Raw genomic sequence first — 21,722 nt, forward strand, 5'->3', positions numbered from 1 at the left:
TGCCTGCCTCTCTGCCTACTTGTGATCTCTGTCAAATAAATACTATTTTTTTTTTTAAAAAGCGGCCAATGTGGACATACTTTTAAGAAGAACTTTTGCACAGCAATGTGCTCTAGATCCCTGGCCACGTGGCTAGATTATGTGCAGAACTTGTGTTGCCACAAACCAGCCTGCCACGGAGTGTAGGAGAGGACACTCTTTTCTGGTCTCTTCTCTCTGAAAAGTCAACAGAATGTCTGAGATGCTTCAGAGGGAATCTTCAGAAATATGCTTGCTATTTAGAACTCCCCTGTGGAGAATCCTGAGCTCAGAAGCCAATCCAGTTTCCTGAAAGCTGGCAGCTTGGGAGTCAGGCCACAGCAGTCAGGTGTGGGTTCCTGTCTACAATTCCCAGCACGGAGCAACCTGTCTGACCTGGGGAAAACCTGGCCCAGCAGCACACTGTAGCAGATAGATAAAACAGGAGCCATTAAATCCCTTCCCTCCAATAATATATACCGTTCGGTATAATGATCTCTGTTACACACTTACCTTTTTTAATATCCCCGATTATCCCATTTTGTTATAGTCATATTATGGCAAAAAGGAAACACATACACAAAGAAGTCTGTTTTAACCTGAAATAATTTTGTTGATATTTGAATTGCTTTCAGTGGGACATTTGCTTTAAACCACAAGATATCTCCATCTGGATTATTGGAGTACAAAATCTCTTCTCTCCCCCCCTCCCCCAACCAAAACAAGAAACGAACAAAACCCAAGCCCACAACTCAGCTTCAAATAAGTTTTGAAGAAATGAGACTCTAAATATTTACATATGGGTCAGGAAATAAATCACAAAACTATTTACAAAAATACACAAGCTTATATGCATTAACAATTTACACCAGTTCACAAAAATATTAAAACATAAAAAAAACACTATATAAATTAAAGTTAAGAACTCAAAAGTATGATCTAAGACTTCCTAGGGTGCTTCTCTCATGCAGGTCATGGCTGGAAAATCAGGTTTTGCTACCTTAGAATCTAAACTGTAAAACAACCAGTTTTATTCTTTGAACACTAACAGTACTAATCAGGAAAGGAAAAAAGACCCTCTGTGCACACGGACATTAAAATATACCATTCCTGACGTTTCCGTAACACACGGTACTGAAAATCACATGCCTCTAACCATTTGGAAGTAAACTTTCTGACATACGTTTGCTTTCATTATTTCCTTACACACACTGCTCAGATGATACTTTGCCAACATAATGAAGGGTGACTGACAAACAGGGCTGGGAACAGATAAATAGACTTTGCAGGCTCCTAATTTTTAAACTCAAGGGGCAAATTTCCAATTTACATTGTATGCATCCATTGCTGCTTCAAATGTGGTTTCCTCCCGTTCTACATCCGCTCACACTGATGGACAGTCCCGCCTGTCGACAGAGTCAGTGCTAGACTTTTTCAACCTGACCCCGACTTTAAAAACAAAATGCTTTGCCATTATGAAAGTGTGCAGGCCCTATCCATGGGACCACCCTTAAAAGAAAACTGAATACAGTTAAGTCTCGGGTGAAATTAATAAGAAAATGGCACCTCGGGGGCTATTAGCAAAGTCTCTGGCCAGACATCCAGGGAATATTTGTTTCAATCAAACCAAACTGTGACATCAGAGTTTTGCAAAATAATAATGATGATAATAATAATAATAATAATAAAATAAAATTTGGAGACATGGTTATAAAAATACCAGTAGAATTAAATTATGGGTTTAATGCATTAGGCAGCTCCATTTCTTTGATCATAATTTGAATATTACTGTGAAGTCACACGCAAAGTGAACAGTGCTGAGTTCACCTGGTTCAGTGACCTGCCGTGCGATTTCTGGGGAAAGATACAGGCAAAGTCCCTCAAAAAACTGGATCCAAAGTTAAGGCCATTTCCACATACATTAAATGAAACAACTCTGGATTTTACCTAAAGTTGGTGTTTCACAATTATACCAGTAATTGGGGTCATTATTCTGTATTCCAAATATTCACCTGATATTTCTAAGCCCATAGGACATAAATAAAGTAATTGTTTTGAGGAATTCACCTCAGTATTCATGAAATAGACTTAGGTTCAGGAGTAAACAATGTGTGTGACCACAAATCCACAAATTTTAAAACTGGACAGGACTCTTCAGCGGCTTCCTTCTGGGCTCTCAGTTACTAACGCCATCTGTACCTCCTCGTCATACCGGCTCCTTCCTGTGCTCCATGCTGCTGGTGAGAACTTACGGGGTGTGTGTGATCTCAGAGGGGCCATGGGTTGCCTACCTGACACAAGATGGTTAAGGTTAAAACAGAAAAGAAAAAAAAGCGCTGCATATTCGCCAAGGATCCAACTCCTGTATGTAGCACCTGATGTGTTTCTGTGCTAAAAGGAAATATCCTATTAGGTTCCCTAACTGTGATTCTGCCGATTGGGTCTGCGTGCTTGATGGAGAGACACGCCCACAGACCTTTCACGGGTCAGTGTGTCCAGACTGCTACCGTGATCTTTACTGAAGGAACTCCTCTCATCAACTCTGGGGAGACAAAACAAAACCTTATAGAGTATTTCCACATATAAATAAATGTGTTCTTAAAACTTTATTTTTTTCTAAATATAAACCCTTAATATGCAATCACATGATTTTCTTTTAAATTAAAAAAAAAAGAAAGAACTGGCATGAATCCTAATCTTTATACAACTTCACAGCAATAATAGCAGCATGAATTTAGCCTCTTAAAAAGATTTCTTCCTTTGCTCTAAAGAAAAGTTAATTCCAAGTTTTAAAAAGCCAGAGCAGCAATCATCCAGTAAATGGAATGATATTCTCCTAGTGTCTTTTACAAACTGAGCTTTTAAAACATGTGAATGTATAAAACTCAAGTATGATTGAGAGTCATGGAATGCAAGGACAATCTAAACTTGTTTGTTAATACAGGACGGCCTGGTCGGTCTGGTGTGGACATTGTTGGAGCAGGGGGAGGGGGTGGGAGAAGATGGGAGTGGAGGCAGGCCAGACAGCTGTCCGACCAGAATGTGACTTTCAAAAGGAAGTCCAGGGTATTCCACACATGTAACATGCCCACGGGCTTGTAAGGACTAGACCTGAAATGCTGGTGTAAAAATGGCAATTACAGGAAGACTGTGAGCGCATGGCACACAGGTCCCTTAGGACGCACACGGTCACAGACCGGGATTCTGACTGCTGAGATGGGGCCGTGTGCGGAGTGAAACTGTTGCAGGGGCTTTCAGCTAACAAATAATTCATCGCCTCTTTAACAGTCCCCAAGAAACCTGGACTCTGGTTCAGAAACAAAAATCAACACGTAAATGTGTAATCATGATAAATTATGTGTATTTATCCAGTCAAGTCATGCTGGGTTTTTTCCCCCACCCCAATTTGGGAAAAAGAAAAAAAAATGTTGCTTTAGGAGAACAAATGACATGAAATGTTTTACCAGGATTACTATTTACCAAATATTATTGAGAAAAAAAAAAAACTGAAGGCAGGCGACACGTTAGAAGCACTGACAGGGTTTTACAGTGCTAACGACGTTCACAGACTTCTGCCTAAGAAGTTTTTTTACTCCTGACTTTAGAATCCCTTCTGCAGCTGACGTCAGCCTGCCCACCGCACTGCGAGGAACAACTCTGAGAAGTAAGAACGTAAAATACGTGGTTCAGCCTGGATCTAAATGGCCTGACATTTTACAATGGGTCTTTATTAGATGCTTAAAGTCTTCATTCCTTTATTATTATTTTTCAAATTATAATGTGCTAATTGTCTGCCGGACTCATCTGAAGGATAAGGGAGAAGTTTTTCTCCACTGTAACTTAATGCACGAAACCCTTCAAAGTCAGGGAGAATAAAGGGACAAAAACCAAGTGGCGACCTGGGCAAGCTGCATGGCTACTGAGAAAGTTAGTAGAAATGCAACAAAAATGCAAAAGCCTACCAGGAACTAGACATAAACCGCTTTGCGCTATGTAGCAAATATTAAGAAGGACAAGGTTAAATTCAAATTCAGTTAAAGGCAGTCCTCAGGCTCTGACACATTAGCCCCATACGGCAAGTATGGTCTGTGACAAACTTCTTCACTAGGTTTTCAACACAGTGCTTTACAATCATTCAGATCTCTTTTAATGACAAAAATCACAGCCTAGAGATGGAAGAGATGGTGATGAAGCAGGGAAGGGGAAAAAGATGGTGATTTTTCTTGGTTGTTGTTGTTGTTTTTAATGTGGTCGGGGAGTGGGGGGGGATTGTAGCTTTTTTTTTTTTTTTTTAAATCTTTTTGGTTACTGAAAAAAATAGAACAGTCCACTGTCCAGCAGAGGCTGCTTCAACTCTATTGCTCCAGGGCTCATTCTGCATGAATCTGTGTTTCAGGGTGCTGCAAAGACAACTCTGTGGGCAGGAAGGCCCCCTGGCCCAAAGCTGTAGCATATGTCCTGTTTTGCAGGTGGGGAAAGCCGGAGGGCACATAGGTTCCCACAGCTCCTCCTCCAAAGCCTCCTCGCTGGTGCTGGGGTGGGGAGTGGTAGCCCTCCAGGTTATCATACTGGGACACAACAGTCACACTGCTCTGGCGCTTGCCATGTGTTTGGTATTGGTACAGCACACCGGGGTCCCTCTCCACGTTCTGAGTATGATGGAGTTTCAGGCTATGACTCCTCTCCGGTTTCGGGGGTGGGACTACTGACGGGGGGAGGTGCTCCTCCTCCTTGTAGCAGTCTCTGGAGTGTTTCTCTGGGGCAGGAGGCTGCCTAGCCCGAGGCCTCTCGAGCTCTTTGGAGAGCCTCACCTCTTTGTGGTTCAGTCTGAGAGATTCCTGCCCCGATGTAATATATTTCCCTCCAGAGTTATGGTAGCTGACTGGCTCAGAAGTGTCTGGAATCCCTTTGGGCCCATAATCTAACTGGCCAGCTCCTTGCGGGTATGGCGGCCCATTTTTTGATTCACATAACTGCCTATGGCTTGCTTCCTGATGGGCCCTGTGCTCAGGGAGACTACAACCCATGTCGTGATGCTTCCTGTTCCTGAGGCTACTTTGCTTCTGAGGGAGAGTGGGTTTCTCTGGTGGTCCATTGCCGTATCCTCCATGGTGGTGGGCTCTATCGAACTCTGGCTCTGGATGCTTTCTATAGAAGCGGTCCTCTCCCTCAGGACTGACGACCTTGGTTGGATGTCGCCCCTCCTTTCCCTCTGCCACCGAGAGAAGTCCAGTTTTCCCAGGATCTGATTTACTACGGAGGTGGATGACATAGATCCCACCCAAGTCATCTTGCATGGCTGGGGTCATGTTATCATACTGGGACATAACAGGCCCCTTCACCTTCTGCCGAGCACGGCTCTCTCTCCGGATGGATTGCATGCGGTATTTTTCCATGTCCTCGAGATCCCACGAGGTGTATGTGTGCTTTCCATCAGCAGCTGGGGGCATGTTGACTACGCTGTGGTCATTACCAGAGAAATAGCCAGTCACGTTGGCCCGGGGACGTGGGAGCAAACCAGCGTAAGTGTGCAAGTGCTTTCCTTGCAGCCTAGGATTGTAGAAGGCAAAATCGCGATTGGGTAGACGGTGGAGGGGCCTCAACTGTACCGTGCTGTAGGCATCCACGTCACACAGGGCTCCTTCTGGACTGTAATAGGAACTAGAAGAACTGGAGTAGGGGCTATACCGGTAGTGGACCCGACCATTCTCGAAGTAAGGCTGAAGCTGAGTGACGTGATAATCTGAGCGGGCCTGCGAGGACTGATATGGCTTATACTGGTACAGGGGTCTTGGGCAGTAGGCTGGTTCGTCATCTGGGGGGACTTCTGTCCGTGAAATGGGAACAGAGCGAATCATGGAAGATGGAGGGGCATGGAGAGACTGTACCCTCCGGATGGTAGGGTACGGGGGAATATCTTCAGGGTAGCAACTACTCCTAATTGTGGGGCCTAAAGAAGATACATACTCCACTCGGCTGCATGGTTTGGAGTGGTGTCCAGATGCATTTCTTCCCGGGGCCACGTATGTGTTATAACGAGGTCCCATGGAGGCTGGTGGCTCTGATCTGGCACCGTACACTTGGTGTTGCTCCAATTTATTATAATGTGGAGGTACGCTCTGGGGACGGTACTGGCAGTTGGGATTCATACTGAAATGCACACAGTTTTCTGGCCCAAAGGGTTCAGGGGTGACATCAGGCCTGGCAAAGGTGGAGTAAGTTGTTTTCTGTGAAGCATGCTTAGGTTGTGGGATGGGAATTGGTAAAGGCAGACCGTCATCCACAGAAGCTGGGGACGCGGTGGCGAAGGGATGGTAACCGGAACTGCTGGGAGCATCTGCGCCACTGGAGTGGAGGGCAGCGGCGATCTTACTCTCCATCGTCCTGGTGGGAGGAACTGGCATGGGAAAGCCACAGGAGGAGTACACGGGGACAGAGTCGGCGCGCAGGTGCAGCGGTGGGGCCCTGGCACCCTCCCGCACCTTTTCGGGAAGGCTTGGTTGGAGAGCAGGGGCAGAAACGGGACACTGAGCAGCTGCGCCGCCATCACCGACAAGGATGGGTGCAGGATCGTCCGTGGCTCTGGGGTCAGGGGGTCTCTCTGGAGCTGGAATCACTTGAACCTATTGAAAGACAGTTATATCATGAGCTTGGAATCAATTACTATTCAATCTGTAACCCACAAGTTGAGGCTATCTGGATGGTAGCTTGAAACTCTCCAAGCCATGTGGTTGCGCTGGACATGACAGGAGGCTAATCTGCCCGCACGTCCAGGAAGCAGTCTGTGCTGCCACCTGGTACAAGAGCCATGGCCATCTTTGGGAAACTGTTCTAATTTGTGACAGGCTTTAAATGTGAGGTGAGGTTGCCTGTGACAGCAACTTAGTGTCCAGATCAAAAGAGAGGTGTAAAGTATAGTCAAGCTTAAAGACATATACCTAGTCTACTGGTCTCAACACCAAGCACATTTTGTTAAACAAAGAGGGTTGATTCTAGCTGGAGAGATTTATGAAGTGACTCACAGCTGTACATAGTGACACTGGTCCGAGAGACATTCAGACCAATCGGTTACTGTCGCTCCCCACCCTCTACTCCACCCTGGTCCACAGCAGCTGATGCCAAACATGATCCTCACAGCAAGGCTGCAAATGTGCTATCCCTGAGAAGCAGCTGCTAGAAATAGCATCCTCCACTCAAGTCTAGATAGCAAAGTCCTTTTAGTTCAAGATGACCACAAAGCACATGGGACACTTTTTTAAAATCTGAGAAAGTTAGAAAGAAATCTTAGCTTTCTGCATCCAATATTCTCTCATCAAAACAGAAGCTTGATTATAAAACAACCTGCTGGCTTATGCTAAGGAAATAACAAAATGACCTAAAACACTGTCAGCTCTTACATTTCTAAAAAGTCTGCAAGGCAGAAAGCCTTCCAAATGTATTGAGAATAAAGCACATTCACCATGCAGATGTGAATCACTGGCAGAGGGTGGGTTAAAAACGACTTGCCCAAAGTCACACTGCATTAGTGATGGAGTCGGGAGGGGGGTGCGGGGACCAACCCACAGCCCTGACACCTGAAGCCCAGTCTGACGTATCTGATCATGAGCTCCTTGTAGTTCTACAAAGAAACTACCCGGATGCTTTAGGAACAAAAGGCAGCGGGTATGCACTAGAATCACTGAATGACTGCTCCTTCCTCAGAGAAAAACTGGCATCAACGCAAAGGCAGGTCCAACCTCAGACAGGAAAGGTTTCATGGAAACTGCCACAGGACTTCAGATAAATGTCCTATCTGACTCAAAGGGAACAGCACACCCTGCTGAAAAGTGACATACCTTTGGAAAAAGTACATTTCATCTCCCCAACTCCCTCCCCTTCTTACCTTGTGGGAATTATTCAGTCCCACACTGGCGGCTGTTTGTACCTGCCCCACGACCGGCAGCTGCTCGCCTGATCTCTGGGAAGGAGGCGGTGGGAGGGGACGATTAGTCCTTGGAGGGCGCTGAAGGGTGGCAGTGGTGAAATCAGCTGCAGTGGCTTGTTCAGCCACATCCCAGCTGGCTTCCCTGGTGCTCATCTCGGCTGTTGCTGGAGCAGCGGTCATGTAAGCCATGGCGGCCGTGCTGGGATTCTCTTCAGGGGACCCAGAAGGAGGGTAGCTTTTGTCCCGAGGCAAATTAGAAGGTGTGGGCGATTTGTCTGCAAGTTCTGAAGGGTGATGATGGGGTTTATCCACACCTGCACCAAGATACGAAGGAGGCTGATCTCCACTGTAGAAATGAAGCTGACACTGGTCCTGTTCCATAAAAGAGACGGTTGGCATATTGGTCTTCCCAGACTGATCTTCAGGGAAACTCAGGGGATCATCCGACTTAGAGTCTGTTAAGGGAACTGAAGTGATTCTGGCCTTGTCTGGGTCCCCAGGTAAATAGGTTCGATGTGGATGATTCCCTGGGAAGTCGGCCTGGTGGAGCTGCTCCCCAGATTCCGTTGCACTGGCATAGGTAAGATTCCCAGTGGCGGCCAGATCTGGAATAGGCTGGTCACAGTTCCCAGATACATTGTTCTGGACGTGGAACTCCTCTGCTGGCCTATCAGTTTGGAAATAGGCTTTATCTAGAGTAACGCTAGAGTAGGAACTAGGCAGTTTCTCTTCTGCTGCAACCACTGCTATGTCTCCGTAATTTGTGTAAGCAGCCTGGGAAGTCCCTGGTCTCCTCAGTGACTGGGTTGAGGCTTGCTGCGCAGACTCAGCTAACGCTAGCGCCAACAGGCGGGCAACGTTTTTCGGAGGCGGTGGTGGTGGGATAAGAGAGACTGAACTGACAGGAACGGAATCCTGAGGGGGGTCATGGGTAACTGCTCCTGGTGGGAAATTGGGAAAAAAAATGAGAGTGAAAAAGTAGCTTGTGTTATCCTATACGGAAAGCCAAACTCTCCCCATTTGATCACTAAAAAGTAGGTGCCTTCCATTTTTCAAAACGGCAATCCATGATCTTCTGTCCCACATGCAAATGCTGGAGAAAACACATCTGGTTCAGAAGGAAAACTGAAACCAAGTGCTTAAAGATTGCAATTTCCTCTTGAATTGCTACAGAGATGGGGGGGAAAAAGCAGGTCCCTCATCTGGCTCAGAAAAGACTGCTTAGAAAACAAGCTTCAAGTGCCTGCAGATTGTTATTAAAGATAGTTTTTACATCTGATGGTGTAGGCTGGCTGGTTAACTTGTAAGGCTATAATATCTTTTATTAGAAAATAAAATCAAGAGCTACGAAGTTGTGCAAAAGTTATCCAGGAATTCTGACTGTCCAAAGACAAAAGGGGACATTATGAAGGTCTGAAGCAGGACCACTGGCCCTTTGGGGAATTTCTGTTTGATTGACTTTAACTTAGGGCTTTGAGCCATCAGCACCACCCAGAAAAACATTCTCTTTGATTAAAGGCTAGCTGTGGAGTAAATTTCTCTCTTAAAAGGCACAGATGGCACACAGGGCTGGAGATCCCTCTTAGCTTAAGGAAAGAATGGAGGAAAACAAATGGTACCTGTCTGAGTCTGTCCAGAAGGTACAGCCTTACTCTGACTGCTCGCGACGACCTGCTCCTCTTTCCCTGGCGACTCTACTTCTGCAGCAGCCCCCTGCTCTAGGGGCTGGACTTCACATTCACATGCTCCTTGGGCGTCTCTCTCACTGGTTTTCATCTTTACTACCTGGGTGGGGGATCTATTTATGGCCTCACTGTCTTCCACACTTTTGCTCCAGGTTGGAGAAGATGCACTTGGAGCTGCCGTATTTGACACGGTCCCGATGACTTCTGATACCCGGGCGGGAAGAGTCACTGAAATTGGCTCAGATATGTTTATAGAAGGTGATTTGCTTAATTTCCGTCCAATCTTTGGAGAAAAAGCGTAGACGACCTTTTCGGTGAATGAGGATGGCTTGGATGATTTCTCTTCCGTTGGGCTCAAGTCCAGGGTAAAGAATGGACTCAGTTTCTCCTGAAGAGGAGAGACGGCTTCAGAACTTGCAGTGCTTCCTGGCGTCTGAGACTGGCTACCGCCTGCTTCCGTATCCTTTTTGTTGGAGCTTATTTTCTCCTGGGAGTATCCTAATGAATCTAGAAAGGAAGCCCCGCTCTCCAGACATTCTGATTCGGGCTTAGGGGGGCTGCACTGAAATGACATTGGGTCGAAATCCAGGCTGGCCACGCCAATGTCCGGCGGGCTCAAGTCAACATCCTCAGCCGCATGAGGAGACATCAGAGCGGGAATGTGCAGCGGCCCTACCTCGTCCTCGCTCTCATTGTCATGGGGCAGGTTATCATAGGAATTACAGCGGTTCCCCAGCATTTCTCCGTTAAAAGAGGCACTCAGTGCATCACTGCTGGACCTGGGTCTTCTGGGTCGGAACAGCTTGGAATCACCTGGCAAAAACGGGTATCAGAGTATGAATGCCTAAGACACATAACACACAATACCATGAAAAGTCACCTACTTAGGACAGCAGGAGGGCACAACGATAGCGTAAGGAAATGTTACTTCTCATCTTCTTTCCAGAAACTGTCTCTTGGGGCAAACGGATGGGACTTCTGAGCCAAATGCTAAGTAACAAAGACATCTGATATCATCAGGGGGAGAATGCAGCCTTTGATGGTTTCAACAGGAAAAAAGACTCAGAACTCTTGGATTCTATTACTAGTCCAACACTGCGACTTTGGGCAAGATTGCTTTCTTTTTGTCTTATTTTATGACTGATCTCATGCATGACTTCTAGGATAGAACTAACCACTTTCAATAGTACTTTGGATATCTCACAGCAAAAGGGTTTTGTTTTTGTTTTTGGGGTGGGGAAAAATCCTCCCTACACTTCTGAAAAGTAAATATGTCAACTAAAAAATTCTCTACAATTCCATAAAACATTTACATATACTTGCTATAGGATTCTTTTCAGATACTTAGAACAATTTCTTTTTTTTTTTTTTTTTTCTCTAATAAGAATAGGCTTTAAGTCTCTCAGGCAGAACCTTCAATCACAATTTTATGATATTGCTACACATCCGCTGGCAACACAGGTCTTTGAGCTCAGCATTCTATTTCAACCGTTAGAATCACCATGGTGAAAATGTGCTCTACAGAGGCAGAAATTGCCTTAACACAAACACGTTCACTAATGTGTTGACTACTTATACAATTAATCTCTACTAAAACGTTGTTTTCTGCTTAATCCTGGCATCTATCCAGCCCACTTCATTGTATCTGTGAACCAGTCTCTTAACTGTAGTGAAATGGAAAATCTCGGAAAACCCTTAAGATGTCAGACACCTCACTAAAGGGATGTGTGAGGATTTCTTGAAATAAGCAGAGCTGTCGGTCGCCGAGGACCTGGCAGTTAGAAGAGTTAATAAATGAAGATGAGAAAGTCGACCAGGATGATGACACCCCAGGGTACCTCAAGAGAAAAAATGATCCCAATATCAACAGATGAAGAAAAGGCCGTGGGAAATCAGTTTAGCTCTCGGGTTATTTTTGTAGAAAAGGCCTTTTTTACAATCCTGCTGCATAAGCCAACATAAAGTGAAGGATGTTGTATTTACTATTATGACAAGGTTTTGTCAAAAAAGCCAGATCTCCTTCCAATTGAAGTAATCCTTTGTTCATTCTAAAATTAGTACATAATTACAACTATACCCCAACTTTTGTTAATTAAGGGCTAAAAAAACCCTTATTTTCATAATTTTTAGTTTTGTTTGTCAAGTTGCAATCAAACCTTTTTATATCCTTTACTAAAATGTTGGTCCTCTTTTTAAGAGGATTCACGTCTAAGTTTTCTTCTCCTTGTACAGAGGATCCCATCTTCAGATAATGAGGGCCCCCTATAATCAATCTCGTCTATGAAATTTAATGTCTAGGTTAAGTGATTTACAAGACAAAAGACTGATGTGAATATCAAAACTGCTTAATCTTATACTTTGTAAAATTTTGCTTTCATGAAATCTAAAAGAAATACTAACAGCATCATTTTCCACTGGGCTTTAATAAATGTAAGTGGTTACCTATTTTTAGGTACACTGAATAGCAATCATGTCAACAGTGAAGAGATTACAGCCTGGTACCATAAGAAGACATCAATGGAAAGTATGAAATAGATATGATTATTGTCTAGGAATGGTAGTCTGTAGCCTATTTATATATGTATTTATCAAATATACTCGATTGTTGTGTTCTTTTATGAAATACGAAATAAAACAACTGATGTTTTTAGTCTTACCATCGACTGCATGGAGAGAAGTAAGGGATTCTTCACTTTTAGCTGAACGGAGTGTTCCTTCTGCCCTGCCACCTGAAGAATTAAACCAAACAGTGTGAGGTTTTATCCACTGCTACTGCTACATATGTAGAGAAAGGAACAGCATTCTTCTCTACACATATTTAAATTTCCAAGGGTGATTATCTATACATATTCAATTTAAGCAGCATATTGAATAAAGCGCTGTATTGTTTTCACATGGTTTCCGGTGTGAAAAATCCCTTTTCTGAAGGATTATCAACTTGAGAATAGAGATGAATTTTAAAACATCTTCCTTTTTTATTTTCTAAAGGCCAGCATGATGGCTTAGGATGGTATCACACTAGATTTACGGTGAGCCCTAAATCCACTCAGGGTGTCCTTTTCAGTAGAGAGGACCCAGAGAGATGGAGAAGCAGGCCAAGTAAAGATGGAAGCAGAAACTGGGGTGATGCCACCACAAGCCAAGGAATGCCAGGAGCCACCAGGAGCTGGAAGAGGCAAGGAAGGATTCTTTCCTGGACCCTTTGGAAGGAAAATGGCCTTGCTGACACCTTGATTTCAGACTTTTAGCCTACAGAACTGTGAGGAAATAAATTGGTTGTTTTAAGTTGTTTAAGCACCCAATTTGGAGCACTCTGTTCTGGAAGTCCTAGGAACCTAACACAGTGCCTTAATTATGTATGTTCAATCTTATTTGTTAAATATTCTCATTGGCCTCCCAGCACTACTCAACACTGGTGATGCTTTTCTCTTTAAGCCCCTCCTCCATTATTTTGGGGGACAGTGCTCATCTCTTTTGTTCTTTGCCTACCCTTTTAATCATTTCTTCTTACTTTCATGACTACTCTAACTTTTCTGGTCTTTCCAAAACCGCTTTTCCCCAGATCCAGTTTTTAACCTGCTCCTCTCACTCAACAGGCTCTCCCATAAAATATATCTTTAGGGTTTGTTGACGACTTACAAATCTGTATTTCCCGTTATAATAAACTCCTTTATTGAATTCCAGACCCATACTACTGATCACCTCTTGGGCATGTCCAACCCACTATGTCCACAATAAACACATCACTTCTTTTCTCCTAACTGTCACTCCCTACATGAATAACGGCACTGCCACCTCCTTAATCATTTAATCAGAACCTGAAAATTATCTTTGCTCCTCTTTTTTTCTCATCCTTCACAATCATTTGGTCACATAGCCTTGTAGATTCTACTTCCTAGTATCTCTCAAATCTATTTCCCACGTCTACTGCCACTGTGTACCCCAGACACTCACTGTTTCTTGGTTGTCCTCCTGTAACTATCTCTTATCCACCTGTAACACCACCTGTAACTGGACAGTTACTGTCCAGTGTCCAGGCTTATCTCTCCTCATACATTCCCTGTACTGCTGCTGAAGTCCTCTCTCTATACCCTACACGGAACCATGTTACACATATTAAAGCCACAGGATAACCCCCAAAGGAAGACAGGACAAAACCAAAACTCTTTGGCAAGCACTGGAGGCCCCTGATGACCTCTCTCTGAACCATGATCTACCCAGCCACGTTCCCTGCTTCACACACTTAGCACACACTGTGCTCCCATTTCCTGAAATGCATTTCTCAGTTGGTGATCACATGAATCCTTACTTATATTTCAAAACCCAAGTCACAGGGTAGATTTCTAACCACTAGCCCTCTTCCCCTTAGGAACTGACAAGTCCTACTGTAAATGCCTCACACAAATACCTATTTCAATTGGTATGATTCTGCATGAAATTTATTTTCTTACGCAGTTTCCCAAGTAGGTCTCTGAAGGCAGCCTCTTCTATCTGAGAGGCTGCTATCTAAATATTTAGCACATGTTTAGTACATGATTGCAAACTGAATGAATGATGAACTAAATGAATTAAACATTATATTTCTAACATTCAGGTACTATTGTCCTTCCTAGCTTCAGAAGCTGTTAATATCATAGTTTTTAAATTATTTTTTAAAAGTAGTATTTGCAACAACAGTAATAGATTTATTTGATCCAGTAAGATACTCTCACCAATGAGTTATCCCATAAAAAAGATCGATTCCTTGGTTATAAGAGTTAAAAACTTAAAAGGCATGTTAAAACATGGTTTTGTCACATTTCAAATATATAGAAATACAGATTAATAAAAATAAAACACCATAGCAGTCATTTTTTTATTAATAGCACACAACCACGTTATGAATTTCAATCACATCCACACTCTATATAATCTGCAATTTCCACAAGAAACTAGGCACTTCCACATATTCCCTGCATATTTATGTCTGCGTGTGGGGATGAAGAACTGGTAGAAGAAGACAACTAGTGGCCAGCACCATGGCTGTGGACACATTGTGCTGACACACACCATCACGACATACTGGGCACCTGTGCGCAGCGTGACGACAGCCGGCCAAGAGGAGGGGTGTGGAGTGGCCACGCCAGCTGCTCTGACAGCGTAGCACAGAACAGCAGGGAGCACCAACCTTTCAGAGCCATGGCTTTCATCTCGGAAGGCTCACTCTCGTTCCGCTGCAGCTTCCGCTTAGAAACAGACGATGATTTCCCCAAGTTGAAAAAGGAACGCCAGCTGCCCACGGGAGATTTTTTCATTTTATTTTGAGGCCTCCTCCTAAGAGAGAGAAAGTAGTCTGTATTAAGATATCCAAGGGGCTGTCTTTATTTAGAGGAAATGAACAAATGATGGAAAGAACCCAACAGCCTAGAGAGGGCACAGCTGGAACAGTACCTGTGTATCACACATCCACTTCATGGGTGCAAACATGTAGCACAAATATCTTTTCTGTCATGTATGTAGCACACATCCACCGTGTCATGTACGTAGCACACATCCCCTTATGCCATGCATGTAGCACACAACCGCTGTGTCATGTATATAGCACATGTCCACTGTGTCATGTATGTAGCATGCATATCGCTTTGTCATGTACATAGCATACATCCATTTGTGTCGTGTATATAGCACATATCTGCTGTGTCATGTGTGTAGCATGCACAGCCACTGCATATGTGCATACACGTAGCGTGTGTGTGTGTGTGTGTGTGTACAGCACAGTCTACACAGCACAGCTGAACTGTATAGCTAAAGCATGACACGGTAATAAAATGTATAGATTTGAGTATTAATAGCTAGTCACAAAGATAATTTTTATACAAATTTTTATATTTAGATCTAACCTCACAATCAGTGAAATAAGAATAAGAAATATTTAGAAGTAGGAATTATTAAAACTCCAAAATAAAAGAGTTAAAGAAAACAGTTTTGTGTATGAGTGAACAGAATTAAACCAAAAAAGAAGAAAAGTATTACAAATAGTAACTAACATAAATTGAATGCCAGGCACTGTGATGTCTTATGTAGTAGCTCATTTAAAATAAAAATAACTGACAAGCTAAGTACTATTATTCTTAGGCTATAGCCAAGGAAATTATGACACTAAGTCTAAGTAACTTCCTTAATGTTATAAAACTAGTAAATGATGGAGTCAGGGTTGGAACCCAGTTATATACATATCCAAATACCTGCTCTCTTGACTGCTACACTATAAATTTTTGAAGAAATCATGGATATGGTGGTAGGCATCAACTTTCTTGCCTTCCTTCAGCCAAGCTGCCCCAACACTGGCAGGAGCCAGTTCTGACACCATCTATCTACCTTGCTAGCACCATTTGCCCCATGCCAGGGTTCCCCTCAGACCAGCCCCACGCAGCCCACCTGTCCCTGCAAGCGCCCCTGCCACACTAGTAGGCAGCCTTGGTCAGGATGGAGCCCATTCAAGGCAACTCCTGCCCCAGGGAGGGAAGGTGGCAGCCCTGCCCAGCAGCACACCAGCACACCAGCACACCATGCAGTGAGGGCTGGCCCCACCCACCAGCAACCCTGCAGCAGCCAAAGCCAGGTCTCTCAGATGACTGCACTCAAGTCCAGCTATGCCCACCAGTGTGCCCAGAGTGGCCATGGCTGGTCACTGCAGGCAGCGGGACTGAGAGCCATACCCACCCACCAGCACACCCACAGCAGTCCAACCCAGTTACGACAGGAGAGCACACACAGCCCACACAGGGCACACCCCAGGAGCACCTGGTTCTGATGACCAGGAGGGACTGTGCTACTGGGCCCCACAAAACCTTCCTCTAAAAAAGCCACCACTTTAAGACCAGGAGACATAGCTGACTACCTAATACACAGAAAGAAAAATGAAGAGATGGAGGAATATGTTCCAAATGAGGTAACAGAACAAAGCTTCAGAAAACGAACTAAACAAAACAGAGATAGACAATTTGCCTGATAAGCAATTTGCGTGTTCAAAGTAATGGTCAAAGACACTCACGGGACTTCAAAGGAGAACGGATGGACTCAGTGAGAGCTTCAACAAAGAGATAAAAAAATTTCAAAAGAATCAACAGAGCTGAAAAACAGTAACTGAAGTGAAAAATACACTAGAGGGAATCAACAGATCAGAATATGCGGAAGAATGGATAAGCAATCTGAAGGACAGGGGAGTAGAAAGCACCTAAGCCAAAAATAAATAAAGAAAAAAAGAACGTTAAGAAATGATGGTTGGTAAAGGGCCCTCTGGGAAACATCGAGCATGCTAACATTTGCATTATGGGAGTCCCAAAAGGAAAAAAAGGGTAAGGGGCAGAAAACTTATTTGAAGAAATAATAGCTGAAAACTTCCCTAACCCAGGGAATAAAATAGATATTGAGGTGGTCCAGGAAGCATAAAAAGCCCCCCAAAAGATGAACCCAGGGTGGTCCACCTCAAGACAAATAATAATTAAAACATGAAAAATTAAAAATAGAGAATTTTAAAAGCAGCAAGAGAAAAACAAATAGTTACATACCAGGAAAACCCCAAAAGGCTATCACCTGTTTTTTAGCAGACACTTTGCAGGACATAAAGAAGTGAAATGATATATTCAAAGTGCTAAAAGGAAAAAATCTACGGCCAAAAATATTCTACCTGGCAACGCTATCATTCAGAACCAAAGGAGAGATAAGGTTTCCCAGACAAACAAAAGTTCTAAGAATTCATCACTAAACTGGCCACACAAGAAATGATAAAGAGACTTTTTTGAGTAGAAAAGGCCATAACTAGAACAGAAATTATTAAAGGAAAAAATATCATGGGTAAAAGCAAACAAAGATAGTAGACCAATCATTTATAAAGCTAAGATGGGGTGTCTGGGTGGCTCAGTCAGTTAATCATTTACCTTTGGCTCAGGTCATGATCCCAGGATCCTGGGATCAAGTCCCCTATCAGGCTCCCTGCTCAGTGGGGAGTCTGTTTCTCCCTCCTGCTCTACCTCTCCCCTGCTTGTATGCTCTCCTTTCATGCTCTCAAATAAATAAATAAAATCTTAAAAAAAATAAAACTAGTATGAAGGTTAAAAGAAAAGAGTAAAATCAACTATATCTGAAAACTCACTAAAGGGACTCACAAATAAAAAGAAGTAAGATATGATGCCATATACATAAAACGGAGAGAAGAGAGTAAAAACACAGTGTTTTTAGAATGTGTTTGAACTTAAGTGACCATCAACTCAATATAAACTGCTATATACATAGAATATTATTTATGAACCTCAGTTATTACAATCCTGTAATAACTACACACACACAGAAGAGAAAAGAATCCAAGCATAACACTAAAGAAAGTCATTAAATCACAAGAAAAAAGAGCAAGAGAAGAACAAAGAAACAGAACTACAAAAATAACCAGGAAACAGTAAATGGTAATAGTGCATACTTACCAATAACTGCTTTAAACGTAAATAGACTAAATGCTCCAATCAAAAGTCATAGGGTGATTGGATAAAACAACATGACCTACAAGACAGGCACTTCACATGTAAAACACACGCAGACTTAAAGTGAAAGAATGGAAAAAGATAGCCCATGCAAATGGAAGCCAAAAAAAAAAAAAAAAAAAAAAGTTGGGGTAGCAACACCTACATCAGACAAAACAGACTTTAAAACAAAGACTGTAACAAGAGATAACAAGAGACAAGGCGGGTATTACATAATAAAAAAGAACCAATCCAACTACATGCTGTAACAACTATAAACAGCTATGCATCAAAGGAGCACCTATAAGCAAATATTAACAAACACAAAGGGAGAAACTGACAGTAATACAACAGTAAGGGACTTTAACTCCATTTACATTAAAGAATATATCTTTGATCAAAAATATCAAGAAATACCTAATACCTATCGTTCTCAAACTATTCCAAAAAAATAAATAAGGAAGCAATGTTTCCAAATCTATTCTTCGAGGCCAGCATTACCTGGACGCTAAAACCAAACGAAGATACTATAAAACAAAGAAAACTACAGACCAATATTTCTGATGACCATGGAAGCAAAACCCTCAATAAAATATTAGCAAATTGAGTTCAACAACACATTAAAAGGATCATTTACCAAGATCAAGTGAGATTTATTTCAGGGATGGGAGGATGGTTCAATATTTGCAAATCAATCAGCATGGTCCACCACATTAACAAAACGAAGAATAAAAGTCATAGGAACATCTCAACAGATGAGAAAAAGCACTTGACAAAATTCAATATCTGTTCACAATAAAAACTCTCAAGAAAGTGGGTTGAGAGGGAACATACCTCTTCATAATAAAGGCCATATACAGCAAACACACAGATAACATCACAGTCAATGGTAAAAGGGTGAAAGCTTGTCCTCTAAGATCAGAACAAGACAAGGATGCACTCTTGCCACCTTCTTTGAACATAGTACTGAAGTGCTAACTACAGCAATCAGACAAAAAAATAAAAAGAAAGAAAGAAAAAGAAAAAAGAAATAGTAGGCATCTGAATTGGCAAAGAAGAAGTAAAGCTGTCACTATTTGTAGATAACATGATACTATATATAGAAAATCCTAGATTCCACCAAAAAACTAGTAGAACTAAAGAACGAATATAGAGTTGCAGACACAAAATTAATATACAGAAATATTTTGCATTTTTTACTGTACTAACACAACTGGCAGAAAAACAAATTAAGAAAACAATCCCATTTACAACTGCATCAAAAAGAATAAAGTATCTAGGAATAAATTTACCAAGGACCTGAAACACCTGTATCCTGGAAACTGTAAGTCATTAGTGAAAGAAATTAAAGATGATACAAATAAAGGGAAAGGTACACCATGTTTATGATTAAAAGAATTAATACTGTTAAAATGTCCACACTACCTAGAGCAATCTACAGATTCAGTGCAATCCCTATCACAGTATGTATGGTATTTTTCATAGAACTAGAAAAAAAAATCCTAAACTTTGTAAGGAACCAAAAAAGACCCTGAACAGCCACAGCAATCTTGAGAAAGAACAAAGATGGAGGTATGACACTCCCAGATGTCGAACCACGCTATAGATGAAACTGTATAGTACTGGCACCAAAAGAAACATGGTTTAATAGAACAAAAGACACCCCAGAAATAAACTTATGCTTCTATGGTCAATTCATCTATGACAAAGGTGGCAAAAACATGCAACAAGGAAAAGACAGTTTCTTGAACAAACGTGTTGGAGAAACTGGACAGCTACATGTAAAACACAGAAACTAGACCACTCTGTTATACCATGCACAAGATAAACTCAGAATAAAGACCTAAATGTAAGGACTGAAACCACAAAACTCCTAAAAGAAAATATATGAAGTAATTCTCAGACATAGGCCTTAGCAATGTTCTTCTGAATCTGTTTCCTCAGGCAAGGGCATGAAAAGCAAAAATAAGCAATTGAGACTACATCAAACAAAAACTTGTACAACAAAGCCATATATGAAACAAAATATAACCTACTGAATGGGATAAGATATTTGCAAAAGACATATCCAATAAAGGATTAATATCCAAAATATATAAAAACTCACACAATTCAACATCAAAAAGATGCTCTGATTGAAGCAGAGGACCTTAACAGACATTTTCCCAAAAAAGATATCCAGATGGCCAAAAGACACATGAAAAGAGGCTCAGCATCAGTTATCATCATGGAAAAGCAAATTAAAACCGCAATGAGATGCCACCTCATAGCAGTCAGAATGGCTAAAATGAAAAAGAGAAGAAATGACAAGTGTTGGTAAGGCAGTGGAGAAAAGGAAACCCCCGTGTGCTGCTGGTGGGAATATAAATTGGTGCAGCCACTAGGGAAAATAGTGTGGAGGTTCCTCAAAACATTAAAAAACAGAACTATGATATGATCCAATAGTTCCACTTCTTGGTATTTATCCAAACAAGGCAAAAACATTAATTTGAAAAGTATACATTCACTGTAGCTTTATTTAAAATAGCCAAGCTACGGAAGCAACCTAAGTGTTCATCAAGAGAGGAATGCATAGGGGCGCCTGGGTGTCTCAGTGGGTTAAAGCCTCTGCCTTCGGCTCAGGTCATGATCCCACAGTCCTGGGATCGAGGCCTGCACTGGGCTCTCTGCTCAGCAGGGAGACTGCTTTCCCCTCTCTCTCTGCCTGCTTGTGATCTCAGTCAAGTAAATAAATAAAATCTTTAAAAAAAAAGAGAGAGATGAATGCATAAAGATGTGGTAGACACATACACACGGGAATAGTTTTCATTCATCTCTTGATGCTGGTTGGGAGATAGCACTATGAGAAGTATTGGTCTATTCTAAGCTTAATATGGAGCCAATGTCAAACGAGTCATTATCCATTCTTTATTTCCTGAGTAAGTTATTCCAATCCATTTCTTTTTTCTTTGAATGAGAGAGAAAGAGAAAGTATGAGCAAGGGAGAGGTAGAGGGACAAGCAGACTCCCAGATGAGTGTGGAGCCTAACACAGGACTTGATCCCAGGACCCTGAGATTATGACCTGAGTTGAAGTCAGATGTTTAACCAAATGAGCCACCTAGATGCCCCCAGCTTATTTGTAAATAAATTTCTAGACAACATATGTCAGAGAGAAAAGCACATCCTATATGGTGGAAGTGTATTATTTTTCCCAACAATTTGCCCTCTATAATAAATTTCATCTTCTTTAAAAATGACATGCTGCGGGGCACCTGGGTGGCTCAGTGGGTTAAGCCTCTGCTTTCAGCTCAGGTCATGATCCGGGGGTCCTGGGATTGAGCCCCGCATCGGGCTCTCCGCTCAGCAAGGAGCCTGCTTCCTCCTCTCTCTCTGCCTACCTCTCTGCCTACTTGTGATCTCTGTCTGTCAAATAAATAAATAAAGTCTTTTTAAAAAATGACATGCTGCTATAATGCTTTTTTGAAAATCATTTGTATCATTCCCTATTAATTATCACCTATAATGAATGAGTTTTTCTGGGACTAGCCCAAAATCAATATAGTAATATTAGAACACAACCGTGTTAAAAAAAGAACAGAACACTGGACTATGAAAATCA

The 21,722-nt window shown here is 42.3% G+C and overlaps 1 protein-coding gene across 7 annotated transcripts in view; it reads right to left on the bottom strand.

The window, feature by feature from the left end:
* Positions 1–606: 606 nt before the first annotated feature.
* ARHGAP32 (Rho GTPase activating protein 32) overlaps positions 607–21,722 on the bottom strand; it is a gene marked incomplete at its 5' end in the record, with an annotated part of 299,813 nt that continues 278,697 nt past the window's right edge. For all 7 annotated transcript variants that reach the window (XM_082683941.1, XM_082683944.1, XM_082683940.1 and 4 more), the window contains 5 exons: positions 607–6,641; positions 7,901–8,883; positions 9,562–10,440; positions 12,285–12,356; positions 14,795–14,940. In XM_082683941.1, coding sequence (XP_082540067.1) covers positions 4,389–6,641; positions 7,901–8,883; positions 9,562–10,440; positions 12,285–12,356; positions 14,795–14,940 — 4,333 coding nt within the window. In that variant the 3' untranslated portion in view covers positions 607–4,388. The remainder of the gene's footprint in view (positions 6,642–7,900; positions 8,884–9,561; positions 10,441–12,284; positions 12,357–14,794; positions 14,941–21,722) is intronic.

The sequence above is a fragment of the Mustela nivalis genome, assembly GCF_964662115.1.
Source record: "Mustela nivalis genome assembly, chromosome: 9".
In the NCBI taxonomy this organism is placed as follows: Eukaryota; Metazoa; Chordata; class Mammalia; order Carnivora; family Mustelidae; genus Mustela; species Mustela nivalis.